Genomic DNA, 18,072 nt, shown 5'->3' on the forward strand with positions numbered 1-18,072 from the left:
TTAGAGATCTATACCATCTGTAGTTCCCCCCCTTAGTTATGCACTTTGTATATCCATATACCCTGCAAAAATTTCATTGAAAAATATGAGCCAAACACTAAGAAACCAAAAGACAGCCCTGGCTGGTATGGCTCAGTAGTTGAGTGATGGCCTGCAAATCAAAGGGTCGCCAGTTCAATTTCCAATCAGGGCACATGCCTGGGTTGCAGGCCCCAGTGGGAGGTGCGTGAGAGGCAACCACACATTAATATTTCTCTTCTTCTCTTTCTCCCTCCCTTCTCCTCTCCAAAGTACATAATAAAATCTTTAAAAAATTTTAAAAATAAACCAAAAGATATAATCTATTACTCAAGTTGCAGCAGGGAATAAAGACAAGTAAATGAAATACCTGGAGTGGAAATACAAAATGAAATAAGGTCTTCATAGATATGCACAGGGTGCTATGAGACCACATATGAGGGAGAATTCTATGGAAGTAACTGCAGGAAAATGTAGGCAGAAAAAGCAAGACACCTCAGAGTTATCTTTGACTCCTCTCCCCTTTATCCCATATTATGTCTAGCCACACCATGGAAAATATTATTAGCCTCAATATGGTTAACATTTTAAGGTACAGCTTGTTCCCCCACTAGAATGTAAGCTCAGTGCAAGCAGAGATTTTTCTTGTTTTGTCCTCTGTTGCAGCCCCAGGAACTAGAACAGTGGCTGGTACATAGTAAGCATTCAACACATATTTGTCAAAATTTGTTAAAACTTTCCAATGCCAGAATTAATTTCATCATAGCATTTGTAATGAATCATTGTTCATTTAAAATATTAGCATTAAACATGTTATTATACCCTTAGATATCACAGCAAAAATTTTAATGGAATGAAGAAGCAGATGTTACTCTTCATTTGTTTATCTGTTCACCAAACAGAGCAATTGTTTTTCAGCTTTCCTGTTCTTTAAAGGGAATACTCAGTACTGCACTTTCACAATTTTTGAAGCAATATTTGAAAGACCTGAAAACATAACCTAATCATATCTTTTGCTTATAAAACTACAAACATTTTTATGTTGTGGAATTAATAAAGAACCAGCTAGATTCTCCCAAAGGGAGATGTTTAGTAGCATGTCTTGCAAACACAGACACACACACACACACACCCCTCTGTAGAAAATAAGGTGAATAATTGACAGAAATAATTTTTTGCTACTTCAAATATATTTCACGCTTTTAGTAAAATATAACAGACAACTGTCTATTCACTTGACATGACAATGAAAATGCTTATTATGAATAACTGGATAAGTAACTTTGTAGTCAATGAAATTGTTAAGAACTAGTTTCTCTCTTGATCAAACCCACATATTTCTGTTTTTAAATATTCAACCTAGGAGAGGGAAGCATACATAATGAGGGAGGGAAAAATGGTTGGTAAAGAGAGTCTCCTAAAATTTATTTTTTGTTTGCTATACTCACTAGTTCATCAAGCATCCCATTATTTAAAATTCTGTAAAACATCTGTCTAGATTCACATTTGAATTGCTAAATAAATCTTCTCTATATTAAAACCAGACTTCAGCTCACCTATGGTGAAATCTCCTATCTGTATAAAATAAAACACATGATGTTTGCTATGGTTTTTATTCTGAAATGGAACTGAGAATAGTCCATTTAAAAGCATTTTTAAAAATAATACTACCACCAAAGTGACCAGGGACTGTATCACAATAATCTCCAAACTACTGCCCTTCATTGCCTAAGCACAATAGACTATTACAGATATATTTTTATTCTTAATATGTAGAACATATTTTTAAGGCTACAGAACTCTCCTCCATGTAAACTGAACAAATTCCACATGCATCATTTGGTGTAGGCTTAAAAGCTTGGTTGATTCTTGTTCATCTGTAGTAAACAGAATGAGTACGTCCTATATTAGTTCTTTGAAGTCTATTTCCTTTCTTAAAAAAAATATTCACATCTGTGGCTAAAGACAGATTTCTCTAACCCAAGTGCTGTTTAGAGATTAAAGCATGAGATACTGTTGAATCTAAACACTAAATATGTATATTTTGAGCTTTTTTCCTCTAGTCATTATTGAAGGAAAACATTATGTCTCTAAGTCTATTTTTCCATCACAAATGTCCTAAGGGGGGGAACTACCTATAAATGTTAGGTAGATTTTAGTAGTACTATATAATAGTAGTACTATATAATATATAATAGTCTAACCACCACTGGGGAACTTACTTTTATGTGTGAGTATTTAAAGAGTATTAGCCATACATTTTTAAATCGCTGCCATCACTACTTCCAAATGATTCTTATTTTCCCAAGATAGACACTAGCTCTAGAATTCTGGTAACAAGCGCTGGTCATGTAGATCTCATTTATTTTTCCATTTCTTGCCAACACCTCCTCCACCAAAGGCCTTGGCTATTCTTTCATAAAAATAACCCTGCTGATTCTACTTAATTGTTACATTGGCCTAAAGCCAACAAGGGCGGTTAGCCTCATACCAAGCCACAGCCATCTGTCAGAATATGCTAAAAATCGATGAAGATAGTTGCTACCCATTCTTCTGACCAGGCATGACTCCTTTACCCAGTTCTGATTTGTCTTTGTGAGTTGAAGTAGTTATGTCAACAGTAACTTCTAGTTTTCTCTAGTATTGAATATCACAGCAAAATCTTTTTTTTTAATTTATTTATTTATCTTTAGAGGGGAAGGGAAGGAGAAAGGGAGAGAAACATCAATGTATGGTTGCCCTTTGCGCATCCCCTGCTGGGAACTGGCCTGCAGGGAACTGGCCTGCAACCCAGGCATGTGCCCTGACTGGGAATCGAACCGCGATTGTCTGGTTCGCAGACCCAAGCTCAATCCACTGAGCTACACCAGCCAGGGCAGCAAAATCTTTAAGTAAATTTCATTTTGGTGACTAGAGCATGGTTAATGTACATCAATCACTGAGAGCAGCAAATCAAGCAAAGTTAGTAAGAGTCTAGGGTCAACACTTGGCCAAAAATTCCAAATGAGTATATCAATTAAACTGAGTTAGGACTTTGAATCGGGGACAGCAAAGAGAATAATTAAGAGAAACCAAAAATGGGTGTAATTCCACTTCACAGTGAATTCATATGAAGAGGTGGAGGAGCTAATAGACCTGGCCCAGTGCTCTGAAGGAAGTGGCTAAGTTTGACATCCTGATAGAACAGAGAGACCAATACAGAAAGGAAAGCAGTAAGTGAACCTTCTGAGAAGCTCCAGTGGAACAAACAGCAGTGCCTAGGAGATGGAGATGGAAGAAACATGACAGAGGGAGGGCAGAAAAAGGGGAGGAAAAGAAAATGAAAGTGCAAATTAAGTGTGATGTCCAAAATTTAAAAAAAAATCCTTGCAACAACTTTCTGAAGTAGTTGAATCCTCTTAATCCATTTTAAGGTCAGGAAACTGAGGTTCAGGTATGTTCAATGATTTGCCCAGGCACATACAATTAATAAGGAGCAGAACTGAACCTCAAATTGCATTGGCTGGTTTCTACCATCCAAACTCTTAGCCACTTTTAGCAGTTTTTATGAAGAAGACACAACAGGATAGTTTTGGGATTTAGGTGTATTCTACAGGGAGGGGAAAGAGACTTTCTGGAGAACTACAGAATCAGAGGATCTGAGAACTGTAGCATATCCAAGGATGGGTCTCTTGGTAAGGAAAGAGAATATGGTAATTTAACACTAGGAATTTCAGGATGAAATTTAGATTTCTGGCTTATAGCTTTAAAATTATGGGCTTTGGTTCCAAAATGATTACCTCTTATTAGTATTTGAAGAAACTTATTTGCTTATAGTATAGCCAGCCTAGTAAGAGGGCTTCAATGGATAATGGAGGAAAAGGGAAAGGAAGAATAGGAAGAATAATGCCTAGTATTACTTAAATGAATAATTGGTGACTATGAATGACTCTGAGTGCAATACTCTCTTCTTATAATGTCCTTTCTTTCATTTCTAATATAATGCCTCCTCATGATTTTAGATCAAATTGACTTTTAGGCCATTTTCACAGGGAAATTTCCAATGTCCCTTTTCTAACTACTGCAACACTTCTGTTACCACTATTCCCCCATCTGGGTTAGGTCTACTACCTCCAATTATTTCTACCATGTAATAACTTTAATAAAGCACTTACCAGCTTATCATGGTATTGTTATTTATTTCACTTGGACTTCCCTACCATAACAAATGGTTGAATGGAATGACCCTGGATCTACAGCTTGGGGTTAAAATCTGTCCTGTATCTGCTACTTCCTACCTGTAGTATTTTTCAAAGTTCCTTAATCCCTCTACCTCAGTTTTCTCAACTGTCGGTGAAGAAGGTAGCACTAACAGTGCCTACTACATGGAGTTATTGTAAGGATTAAAGCAATTGGTTAATAAAGGTTTATAACACTGTTTGGAATGTAGTGATGGTATATATTTAGGTACCATTATTTTTACTATTGGACTAGACCCTGAGTTTTCTTAGTACAGGGATTCTTATTCCTTAGAGTAGCTGCAGCACACATTGAACAATCAGTAAATGCTTTGCTAAAAGCCTCCCTGTGTAGGACATGCTCGATAATCCACAGACTGGTAGGTATATGTAAATATTGGATGTTTTTAGAGCCTATTAAAGATAATGTGCTCTCCGAACTGTAGTGACTCTAAATTTCTATCCTTTAGAGCAGGGCAGTGCCAGGTTCCTATACTGAAAATAATAAAATTTATGGCACATTTTCTACGTGACCAGCCCCTAGCAGACATTTAACATATATTTTCTCATTCAGTTCTTAAAACAACCCCACAAGGTAGGGTCTGTCATTTTCTTCATGTAAGAGATGGATAAACTGAGGCCCATGGAAGTTCAGTAATGTGTCCAAATTCATAACCATATAAGTAGCTTAGTCTATAGCTACTTAAGCATGTATGCTTAACACATCACCACCCCCCCATCTCCATCTTTAGCAATATGCCCATCTTTCCAGGTTGTGAAAGACATCCCCTTCATCCCACCCTAAAAGAGATAATTCAGACATTGGAAATGTCAACAGAAGTCTTGGAAGAGGAGCCAGAATGGCTGATTCTGAGTGAGGAAGGGCTCATGGCAGGACATGTACCTGAATGTATTAGGTAGTCTGGGCGTTGTTTCTATGAATGACAAATACCCAAAAGCTGTTCTGGGCATTTATTGCAGAGTAATCTTACAAAGTCTCACAGATATGTGATATCAAAATTTAGGAGAGGGAATGGTTCTGATCATTTGAATTTGCTGGTCGTTATACATGGAATGTTTGCATCTCCTCCTCCCTGCCTTCATATGTTGAAATCTAATCCCCAGTGTGATAGTATTTGGAGTGGAGCCTTTGGGAGGTGATTAGGTCATGAGGATGGAGCCTTCATAAGTGGGACTAGTACCCTTACAAAGGAGACTCCTAAGAGCTCCCTCACTCATTCTACCATGCGAGGACACAGGGAGAAGATGGCAGTTTATGAATTAAGAAGTGGGTTCTCATCAGATGCCAAATTTGCCAGTGCCTTGAACTTGGACTTTTCAGACTCCAGAACTGTGAGAAACAAGTGGTTGTGTTTGAACCACCCAATATTTGGTATTTTGGTTATAACAGCCAAACAGACTAATACACTGGTGAAAGAGTATATTCTTTAAAAGCACACTAAGAGAGGAAGTTAAATGATGTGTATTTTTACTTGGGGGAAATCATGAGTATAAAAGTAGAAACATCTTTAATCAGATGAAAACAGAAATAGAAAGAGACAAAAAGTAGAGTCATTTCTTGTGTATTATTACTGCTATTATTATTCTAACATTTATGAAGTGCTTACTGTGTGCCTGGCTGATCTAAATACACTGCAACCATTAACTCATTTACTCCTCACAATAGCCTTGTAGGTAGGTGTTACTCTCACTCTTATGTTAAAGATGAGAAAACTGAGGCATGGCAATGTACATAATATGCCCAAAGTCAAACAGCTAATAGATGCTGGATTGGGAAGTCTACAATAAGCCTTTTGGCTAGATGGAGGAAGTGGATGCTCATTTCTAACACAGACCACAAAAGTGTCTTAAGAATAGTGTAGTAAACATGAGTGCTTTCAACTTCACAGACATCCGCTAGACATATCATTTAACTAAAGGCAAATAGATAACGAGTCCCCAACTTCCCTGGTTGATGACTCTACCTCCCAGAAGGCAGGGAAAATGATAAGGAGACATGCTTCTCTTACTGACTCAAAAAAAATAAACTGGTAAGTTGAAGGTCATAGATACCTTTAGACTAAAACAACCGTATTAGCTTTGAGTCCCTAAGTATATTATGAAGCAAAACTCCTAGACTTTAGGAAAGTAGTTTGGTAACATTAAGTAGGTAAAATCCCATGTCCTGAGACACTTTAAAGAAGGAGATGGAATGAGTGGATCAAGAAATGGTGGTACATTTACACAATGGAATACCATGCAGCAGAAAGAAAGAAAGAGCTCCTACTCTTTGCGACAGCATGGATGGAACTGGAGAGCATTGTACTAAGTGAAATAAGCTAGGCGGTGAAAGACAAATACCATATGATCTCATCTTTAAGTGGAACCTCATCAACAAAACAAACAAGTGAGCAAAATAGAACCAGAGATATTGAAATAAAGAACAAACTGACAGTAACCAGAGGAGAGGGGGGAGGGAGATAATGGGGGAAAGTAGGAAAGGGTCATCAAGGAACATGTATAAAGGACCCATGGACAAACCAAAGGGAGGAAGGATTAAGGGTGAGAGATGGGAGGTGGGGGTGGGTGGGGTGGGGAAAAGTGGTGGTGGGAAAATGGAGGCAACTATATTCAAACAAGAATAAAAAATGATTAAAAATTTTAAAAGGAGATGAATTAAAAGTTGGAAAGGGTTGTTACTTATTGAAACCTGTGTGCCTGTACTGGGTGCTCACCATTCAATTTAGTTTCTAAAGAATTTATACAATGAATTACTCAGCCATAAAAAGTAATGAAACCTTACCATCTTTGAAAACATGGATGGACCTAGAGGGTATCATGCTCAGTGAAATAAGTCAGTCAGAAAAAAAAACAAATACCACATGATTTCACTTGTACGTGGAATCTAAAGAACAGAAACAAACAAAACTGAAACAGATCAATTGATACAGTGAACAAACTGATGGCTACCACAGAGCAGGGGGTTGGGAGACTAGTTGAAAAAGGTGAAAAGATGGAAAAGAACAAATTGGTAGTTATGGAACAGTCACAGGAATGTAAAGCACAGCATAGGGAATAGAGTCAATAGTACTGTAATAACTATGTGTGGGGCCAGGTAAGCACTGGAAATATCAAGAGAATACTCTATAAAGTGTATGATTGTCTAATCACAACACTGTATACATGAAACTAATGCAAAATAATACTGAATGTAAAATGTAATTGCGAAATAAAATTTAAAAACATAACATGTACCAAAACAAAGGGATGAAAATCAAGGATAAATAAATGTAAGAGGGTGTGATGAAAATAATGCCAAGAAGCCACATACCTCGGATGAGCCTGAAGCTTGCTAAAAACTGCTACAGATGACTGAAGAGTTTTGGTTTGTTATGATAAAGGTGTGTTTTGAGCAAGAAGACCAAGGATAGCACAGATGTGCACCTTATGCAATGTTCCTGGAGCTCAGGGAGGCTTTCTCAATGACTAGTTTTTTGTGTGTGTGAAAAAGAAAGTGTAAGGTGGAGGATACATAGGGCAGGGGAGAGTAATGTGGGGTAAATGGGAACGGCTGTAATTGAACAACAATAAAAAATGAAAAAGAAACTATCGACTTCTAAGGGTTAAAATAATGATCAATACAGGGAATGGAAGCCTAAGATAGGCAAAGTGTTCAGAGGAAGGCACTCGACTGTTGTAAACAAATTAAAATTATATCTCAGAGTGGTAAGAAATCTTGCTGATTGGATTGCCTAGTCATAGTAGCTGAAGTTTCAAGACTGTGCTATAGTGAAATGTGTCAGAAGAAAGGAGACAGCAAATATTGACTTTGGTTTTCAAAAGGCATGGGAAACCCATGGGCTCCTTAGACCACATGAAGAAACATCATGTTGACTGAGTGCAAAATTCTGGAATAGGTTATTAAAAGGATGATTTATAAGTACTTAGAAAAAAGTAGTACCCATGAGAAGGCAGCATAAATTCTCTAAGAACAAGTCATGTAAGACAAATCTCATTTCATTTCTATTTTTGACATGGCGATTGGATTGGCAGGTCAGTAAAAACATACACATTCTGTATCTGGAGATCAGCAAGGCACTTGACAAGGTCTCTCATGATACACCTGTGAACAAGATGGAGAAATGTGGGCTGTATGTTACTAAAAGAATGCTGCCTGATGGAACAATGTCAAGGCGGAACCTGCAGGGCAGTTCCAGTGGCATGCCACAGAACTCTTACATTGATCTTGCCGTACAAACCATTTTTATGAATGACTTACATAAAAATGAAGAAAGCATACTTAACAAACCTACAGATGACACAGGCATGATAACAATACTGTGCAAATACTTTGTAGGGCAGAATTAGAATGCACCTACATCTCCACAAGCTAACAGGATGAACTCAAATTAGGTAAAATCAACCCTCTAAACATATTTCTACCTGCACTCTGCCCTCATCCCAAACACACAATTTAAAATAGCTTCAATTATATAATTATGGATTAAATAAAATGTGGCCCTAGCCTCAGAACTTGTTAAAAAGTTTAAAGAGTTTAGTTAACAAGCATTCTTGATGTGTATCAGTGATGTATTCGGCCACCCAAAAGACCCCGATATTGAAGTGGACATCATTAACAGGAATATGCAGTTAGATAAAGGGTCACAATTGAATGTTGGCCATTCCTAAAGGAGTCAATTGAGGTGATTGTCTGAGAAGAGTTCCACTGAAGGCACTTCAGATCTGCTCCCAGCTTTGCTTAAGGGGAGGCCAGACATGACTCTGTTGGTGCTTTTGTAAATCACAGGACATTTCTCTCCTCTAGCCTCAGCTGACTGAGTGAATAACTGATGGGGCTTGCCAAGAAACTAAAAGGCAGCTTGGTATAAAAGAGATAAACTGGGCCCATTGAATTCCCTCTCTTAGGTTTTTGAACTGAAGGGGAGCCGAATTTGACACCCAAAAGTATACCTCTGGCATATTTATTATTTTAGGCTGGTTATTTTTAAGAAACAGCAGACACAAAGAAGCTCTGAAAACCCAGTAGAAGTTACCCTTTGTAAGAGGCATTTACTTGTACAAGGGAAATCTCCCTTTGTAAGGGTGTCCCTCTCTGTACCAGGGAGACAAGAATGACTCAATCTCCAGACTCTTGACAATGGAGGCGGCATAACAATGCTACCCTGTTCACTGTACTTTTCCTGATAATCTCCCATAAGTGGGATATTATCACCCCACTCCTAACATCTTTCTTTTGTCATTATCTACAGATGGTATTTAAGATAATGGCTTGGGCCATTTTAGCAAGTTATTCCATTTTCCCTGGTCTCACCTGTGTATACAGGAGGTATACATGTTATTAAACTTCTGGATATTTATCCTTTGTTACTTTTTTATTATACAGTAGTTTCCACCAAGAATCAATAAGAGGAAAATAATTTTCGCTCCCTACAGAACGTAGCATTAGCAAGAAAATTAGGCAGTTACCAATGAAACATGCAGCTGAAAGGATGGACTGATAGGTGCCAGGAGATACACTGGGGGTCATGTGGTACTGCAGAAATCAGACACTGTTATGACAAAGGAGAATATATGTGGTAGTACACTACTGGACAATGAAAGACACAGAGAGGGCCAAGAATGCAGACAATTGCCAAGTCATATTAGTGCCGAAGATCTCTAGGCCTTACCTGCCATGGGAGTTGACCAAAATTTCCTGGGTTCTCAGAAACTGCTCATATACTTACAAAGGCATTTGCAGCTACTCCAGACAACCTAAATGACCTCTGCTCCTTGGAACCAAACAGCCTGATAAGAACCCACATATATGTTCAGCCTTGGCCAGGACACTTAAGAAGTAGTTTGGACAAACTGGAGTGTGGGACTGGAGTGTGCAGAGACCAGGATGGAGGATTTGAAACCAGTTAATGTGAGGAATAGCTGAAGGATGAGGGGAAGCATTAAGCTTGAAGAGAAGAATCAGGAATAGTGAAGGGCTTTCAGGTGTGAGAGGGATTTTATTTATTCTGTCTCCTAGATCTGGGAGAAATGGGCAGAGGCATGGTCTCATGGAACAGACTGACAGCTGTCAGAGGGGAGGGAGGGACTGGATGAAAGAAAGTGAAGGGTTTAGCCAAAGAACACATGCATGACTCAAGGATAGGAACAGCAGTGTGGTGATGGTGGGGGTTGCTGGGTGGAGACAAGTGAAGGCGGGGAAAGTGGGGACACGTCTAGTAGTGTCAACAATAATAATAAAGTTTAAAGAAAGAGGTGAGAGATTTGGGTGCAATAAGAACATTCCAGTAGTTGTTTGAGATGACACAAAATGTCTAAGGAATGAGTCACTTCCCTATTCTGGAGATATTTAAGCAGAGACAGGTGACCACTTATTTGGGTAATGATATTTCCTTTGTGTTGCATGAGGCTTTACAATGTATGAGGCACTCTCTGCTGCACTAGCTTGATCTCCCAAACAACCTGTTGGGACAGGCCTTTTGATATTCATTTTTACGGATGAGGCAGCTGAGCCTCAGACACACATGTCACACAGTCACACAGTGTGACTCATTACTCATGTCACACAGTTCATGAGTAATGTCAGGTGTGAGAGGGCACCCAGCGTTACCTTTGATTGAGTACACATGAAAACATTTAAAAAATCTGTTTGGAAGATCCTACCTACCTAATCAGGCTAATAGATTTTCTAGGTTTTTTTTCCCTTTAATTTATCTTTGTGGCCCTGACCAGTGTGGCTGAGTTGGTTGAGCATTGTCGACAAAACAAAAAGTCACTGGTTCGATCCCCAGTCAGGGTACAGGCCTACATTGTGGGTTCAGGCCCTAGTGTGGGGGAGATACAAAAGGCAACTGATTGACCTTTCTCTTTCTCATTGATGTTTCTCTCCTTCTCTTTCCCCTCCCTCACCTCTCTCTAAAAATAAATAAATAAAATCTTTAAAAATTTTCATCTTTGTGATGCTGAATATATCTTCAAATATACTAAAAAGGTACTCTTGCTCAGGCTCACATGAAAGCTTATGTTATTCTCTGCGTCTTATGAAACTGAGAACAATTAATACATTCCTTGCATAGATACAGAAGGTCCGTGGGTGCAGTTTGTACAAACATGCCTAGATGTACATTTCAAATAAGAATAGTTTTCTCTCTCCATTTGTCTCAGCTCATTGCCCACCCTCCTTTCAGATTTCCTGTTATTTGGCCTCTTACAGGGAAGGAGTGTATTTGCTTGTCAGGATTGCTAGTTAGCCAGATTGCTCCAGTATTTCCTTAGCTCTCTATCACTAAGCCCTGCAAAGGAATTAAAAGAAGAATGTGTAAAACAGCGCTGTTAGTGAAAGTTCCTTCAAGATATACTGTACATCAATCTCTGCTTTGTTCACTTCCTTCACCACCCCGCTTTCAATTAAAAAAAAAGCATAAAAGAATACACAAACCCTATCACTAGCATAGTTCTAATTGGGTTATCTTATAGGTGCTGACTGCTATATTTTCTCTTGGGCGACAGCAGCAATATCACTTTATAAAACTGTGTAATCTAGTATGTGATGAACGATATTGAGTTTCCTGAATTTGGGCCAAAGTGCTTTTACTAGGTTGGTAGTGACATATTCTGTGATGCCATCACTGGCATTTAGCTTAATATGCTGCTTAGGAAACAAATAACCAGACTTCTAATGTGGGTTCATTAGTCCTCCCCTTTCTATTCCAATTCCCAGCTATTGGGACAGAAATTGATCAGAATTGACACCAGACGTTGCTTATGAAGTGATATATTATACCCACTGTTTATATACAAATATGTTTAGGAAAAGCTTTGGTGGTATATTGAAATAAGGCACACAAAAGACAAGGTGAATTTGTTCAATTTATAAGATAACAGAATACTATATTTTATTAGGTAATGGTTTTCTATGTTAGTAGAAGGTTGTAATTTTCAATTTAAGATTGTGACTAGAAATGATGAACAATTTTTCAGTTAACTGCATCTAGTGCTAAAATATATTATGGTCAAGGGACCTAGAGCTGTGGGGGAAGAGAATTATAATCACATGACCAAAACTTGAGGAGTGAATATGGAAACCTAAATACATGAAGTAACAGAAAAATAGGGGCAAACTTCTTTATTCAGAAGACCAAACTTCATCCCAAGGGCAGAATCAAGTTTTTAAAATCACACATGAATCTGGAGATCACATGGAGGGTTATCAGTGGCAGTGACAGAGAGAGGGGGAAAAGGTACAGAGAATAAGTAGCATAAATTGTAGGTAGAAGATAGACAGGGAGAGGTTAAGAATAGTATGGGAAATGTAGAAGCCAAAGAATTTATATGCATGACCCATGGACATGAACTAAAGGGGGGAAAGGTGGGTAGGAGAGGGCGTGCAGGGTGCGAGAGAATAAAGGGGGGAAATGGGACAACTGTAATAGCATAGTCAATAAAATATATTAAAAAATAAAATTACACATGGACTTTTAATTCATGAGGCAAATGTTTTTAAAAAAATATTTGAAGGCGACTGAGTTTTCCAAAGAATCCCATAAAAAATGACATCCCATAGAGTGTAAACCATCACTGTTCCTCCAATTGCATTTGGATTTTTCTGTAATGTTGTAGTTTCTTAAAACAAGGGACAATTAATTGCCTTTTAGCAGTTTGAGGATGCAATGATAGTCTAGATATAGGTTTTGCTTCCTATGCTTTCGAGGGTATCTGCTTGTGGGCTGTTTATGCATGTGTGCCTTCATCTTTTCACGTGTATCGATGCTTTGGTTTGTGTTTGCTGGTGTGCCTGGATGTAGATGTGTGTGTCTATGTGCATGTCTGTGATTGTGGAGGGATCTGCATCTCTGTGTCCCTTTGTGTGTCCCTGCACATGTCTATTGTGAGATTAGTCTCTGCACCCAGGGAATCATCCTCTGCTAATCTGTAAGTTTAGTGGGATCCGTAACAGTTTAAGTACCTGGTCTCCAATGGGATGTTGCTGTTCAAGACCCAGCTGTTATGTAGATGAACTGAATCCTGTGTACTGGTTGGAGGAGCAGGAGCAGGAGCAGCTGGGCTGGGCTGGCTGCGGGTAGTCATTGATCTCCTCTGAAGAGAGTCTGCTGCAGGGGGTGGCTTCCTGGCACAGGTGCAGGCATGAGGAGGTGGCGGCGGTGGCGGCAGGGGTCTGAAGGTGAACTGGTTGTGTGGGCTGCTCTGCATATCTAAAGAGAAGAGAAGAAAAACACAAAATAGAGGCTTACTTTCCCACTCCACAGCCAGGAAAACACAGCTTGTCAGACTTCAGGTTTTGAATAATATAACCTGTGAGGTATGGGGTAAAAATGTCACTTGACTTTCAAAAACACGTGCCCACATGCTCATGAAATGTAAAACATTCACAGCTGCATTTACATGTAAATTTTACAGGGCTATTGCAGCTAAAAACTAAATGAGACCGCCTCACACAATTTGTCATAGATTCTGCTACTGAGCAAATAAATCATCAACGAGACACGAAGTTACAGAACAGAAGTGAGCCGATTTCCAGCAGTTGCAAAAATCTCACTTCAGAAAATACCAGTGGAAGACACGAATTTATTGCAAGGAAAATCATTCAACACTTCCAATAAAACTATAAGGCCGCTTTCTGGCTTACCTTAAAAAGAGATGCTAGCCTGCCTGCACAGGAGCAAATCCATACTTCAGAAAAGGAGCTCACAAGTGTGTAACTCAACTGTGTGAAGCTAATGTCTTTGCCAGCGCCCCTAGTCAGAGTGCTACTTGTAAAAACAGGTGAAAAGGAGTTTGTTCACATTATTAGGTATATTTCCATGGTCAGGCAAAGCAGTCTGTACCGTGAGTGCCCCTGTCACACCTTTCTAGGAGCTCTGCCATATTAGCAGCAGCTTAGGCAGCAGGGACACCATTTTTTTCTGCCTATTGCAGACAGGGCAGCATGGGACAGTAGTCCTCAGACTTCTGTTGTTGCCATTGTTTGGTATTTTGCCACTCTTTTCCTGGCAAGCCCAAGCAAAATCAGTGAGCTCAAGTTTGGCCCATGAGAAATACTCCCAATTAAATTCATTTGAAAAGAAATTGCTATCGTAGCTGATAGCCACCTCTCTTCCACGGAAGAAACACACTAGATATCAAGTGATTGCTTGTTACACCAACAGGCTCTGGATAAACTCTGCAGACTGCATGGCTTTGCCCCACTTCCCAAATGACTGAGAGTTAAAAAGCAGAAAAATGCCAGAGGCTTTTGATGCCTAGCAAAGGGCTCGGCTGGTTTGTGGGGAGACATACTTTGCAGTGGCTGATCACAGAAAAAAAAAAAATCACTTCTTTCAGTCCTTCCATTTTACACTTGATTTTTGAACACGCTGGTATGGTTTTCATATTTAAAAATGATACTAGTACCCCAAGAGCATGACAGATTCTTGTCTGTGCTCTCTAGTATAGGTGGCTCTCCTTTTAATAAACTTGCTATATGAAACATGGGATTGAGTGAAACACAGGGAAGGGAGGAGAGATCATTCATTTTATACAACGAATTCCTTTAAATAGTTAGCTAACCTTGTATATTTAAAAGGACCTAAAATGCTTCGTGAATTTTCCAAATCACCTCCATTATTCTAGACCCAGCCCAAATCCCATATCCACTAAAAAAATCATCACAAGTACTTAACATCCCATTAACTTTTTTAATCCTCTGGTCTCATATTCATAGCCATTACCAGTAACATGCTTTCTATCCTTGGGACTCAAAGAAGCACTGAATGCTGGGATCAAAAGGACCATGGAGATCCTTTCATTTTGCAGATGAGGAAATTGATGCTCAGAGAATTGCTTGTCCATGGATACTTGGTGAATGAGCAGTATGGTCTAGATTAGAACTCACATTTCCTGACTTGCAGTGTTCTATTTACTGTATTGCAGATCTCTGCAATGAGTTATCTTTCACTTCCTTAGGAACTAGAGACACAGAATCCTCCACATTTTCTGGATTCTTCACTTACGACATACCACCTTGCTTTGCAGTCATTTGTATATGTGTGCTTACCTTCTGGATCACATCTCCTTGAATTTAGGGAAAAGGGCAGTGTGGTGTAATGCTCTGCAATACAGCAGCATGGAAAGAGCACATACTTTGGGGATATGACAAGTCTAGATTTGAGTTCTGCCTCTGCCATTCTGAAACTTTAACCCCTCATTTGTTAAATGGATACAATAATTTTTTTCCCTAATGATTAAGTTTACTTCATGTAAAATGTGCTTGAACATAGTATGCCACTGGCTATTTGTTCATAGAATGTAGTAGAAGGACTGGAAATGACCATAGGGGTCACCTAGTTCAACTCTCCATCTCCCCTTCTCCATTTTATGGATGAGGAACCCAAGGCCCAGAGAGGTGAAGTGACTCGTTCAGTCATTAACATGTATGAATTTGCCTGTCTATGTCTGATGATTCCTAGCAGAATATCTTTTCCATTACCCTATCCTAGAAAATAAATGACTCTCCTCTCTGAATTTAACACTTACCATTGCTTATAAATTTGGCTCTAGCCCTGGCTGGTGTGGCTCAATGGATTGAGCACCACCCTGAAAACCAAAGGGTGGCAGGTTTGATTCCCAGTCTAGGGCACAAGTGGGGGATGTGGGCCAGGTCCCCAGTTGGGGTGCATGAGAGGCAACCACACATTGATGTTTCTCTCCCTCTCTTTCTCCCTCCCTTCCCTTCTCTAAAAATAAATAAATAAAATCTTAAAAAATAAGTTTGGCTCTAGAGTTTGCAATATTTACAGCATCCCACTGATACCCCATGTTTTTGTCTTATCTTCCAAAATAGACTCTATGTTTCTTAGAGTGGGATCATCTACTTTTCTTTTATGCTACATAACATTGAGCACAATGGAGGCACAGAGTAAGGTTCCTAAAAGCTTTTATTGGTAGAAAAGTGTTTGTTTCACTGGTCCATGGGAATAGAGTACCATCTCAATGTTCCTTTGGCTTTTTCTTTCTGATGTAGACACTGGATATCTATTTGACAGTTCACAGAGCAGTAGGTTTCCCCCTTGGAGGTTTGCATCAAATCTATCCCAGCACCATGGGGAAGAACAATAATACCCGAAGAGGGTGCTTAAGATTATGGCCCTCCAAGACATGAAAAGGGCAGCAGTGACACACTCTACAGATTTGCTATCTAAATTCATGAACTTAATGACACAGGGAAGGGAAGCAAAGTGTGGGAGATCCAGAGTTGGAGGAAGACATCAGCTTAGGTCTTGGGTTCAGAATACCTCCAAACAATATATATGCTAGCTATTATTATTCTAATCAGTAATGTTATGAAAGATTCTATTCATTACGATTGTTCAAAAAGAATCACTCATTATCATTTGGATTTACCACTTCTGGATTTCCTCAGAATTTTTGCAACTCACTTATCACTAGAAAAAAATGATAAAAATCTAATTTAATTCTCCTTCATCAAAAAGTACAATCATTGTATTATTATACCATTTCTGCTGTAAATAAAACTGCTTTGTATAGTCATTTTGACTCTATATATGTGTGTTTGTGTTTTAATTTACATCTACTTTATTCTGTATTTTTGTTTCCACATTTTAAATACTACTTGTTAATATTGTCTTTAAAAGCTTTCACAATATTGGATTGTTGCACCAAGTAGCATACATCCAGGCCTTACACCCTTACAAAATGCAAGTCATCTTGGCTTCATTCTTTTTTGCACCTCAGGAAAAAGATAGAGAATGCACTTGTTCCCTCCCAAATGAAGTAATTTAATCCTTGGGCTCCATGAAATGGGATTTCCCAACATTAAACACTAATGAAAAATACATTAGTGTTCAGTGTCAGGAGCTCTAGAACACCAATTCTAAAGGTTAAGAGTCACATGTACTCACTTCCATGTGTACCTGGCAACCATATATTTCTGTGCCCAAGAGAAATGCAAAGGAGAAGGGGGGTAGTGATTATGCAAATATGGATATGGAGACACAGTTATAAAGCTTTCTGAAAGTAAATTAAGTTTTCAGAAGGAAAAGTCCAATTCACATCATATACTTGAATAGGAGCTAGTTTCTGGTTTGAGGCCCTAAAATAACTTGCTAAGAAAATCTCTCCTGGGGAGTAGGGGTGCTTCAGATATTCCTCCCAGCTGTATACCAGGGGTGCCCAATCTGCAGCCCACCAGCTGCATGTGGCTCAGGATGTCTATGAATGCGGCACAACACAAAATCGTGAATTTACTTAAAACATTATGAGACTTTTTTGTGATTGTGTGTTGCAATGCACTTAATGTGTGGCCCAAGATAACTTTTCTTCCAGTGTGGCCCAAAGATTCCAAAAGGTTGGACAACTCTGTGTATCAAAATACACGGCATTTTAGGTGTAACAGAGTTGTTAATGGAAGTGCAGGCCTGTAGAAACGACATTGCCTTTGTCTCCAAAAAGTAAGCAGGAGAAGAAAATTGTCAGAATATCTTTTTCTTGTTTTTCTCTCTTCTTCAAATAAACCTTATTGTGGATCATGTGTCACAGAAATGTTTCACCAGAAATTAGGATATCTTTCAGAAATACAGTGTGAGAACTTAATCAGGGTGCCAACTGAGGTTCTTTGCCCCTTTAATTTCATTAGCACATAGTTAATTCAGCTATAAGGCAATGTTTGCATTTCTAAAATTCACTGCACTATGTGAAATCACACATGGGCAAAGGGCTTATGGGAAAATGGGGTGGGAACACATGACTTATGAAAGTGGGTGTCAGAACTCCTGAGTTTTTGTGAAGTGGTGGGTGGAGAGGT

At 38.9% G+C, this 18,072-nt stretch overlaps 1 protein-coding gene across 1 annotated transcript in view; it reads right to left on the bottom strand.

The window, feature by feature from the left end:
- TENM1 (teneurin transmembrane protein 1) overlaps nt 1-13,449 on the bottom strand; it is a 407,415-nt gene extending 393,966 nt beyond the window's left edge. Inside the window, exon 1 of the mRNA XM_053662339.1 lies at nt 13,219-13,449. Coding sequence (XP_053518314.1) covers nt 13,219-13,340 — 122 coding nt within the window. The 5' untranslated portion in view covers nt 13,341-13,449. The remainder of the gene's footprint in view (nt 1-13,218) is intronic.
- Nucleotides 13,450-18,072: the final 4,623 nt, after the last annotated feature.

This window comes from Artibeus jamaicensis, unplaced genomic scaffold (assembly GCF_021234435.1).
Source record: "Artibeus jamaicensis isolate MK-2021 breed Jamaican fruit bat unplaced genomic scaffold, CSHL_Jam_final contig_240, whole genome shotgun sequence".
Classification (NCBI taxonomy): domain Eukaryota; kingdom Metazoa; phylum Chordata; class Mammalia; order Chiroptera; family Phyllostomidae; genus Artibeus; species Artibeus jamaicensis.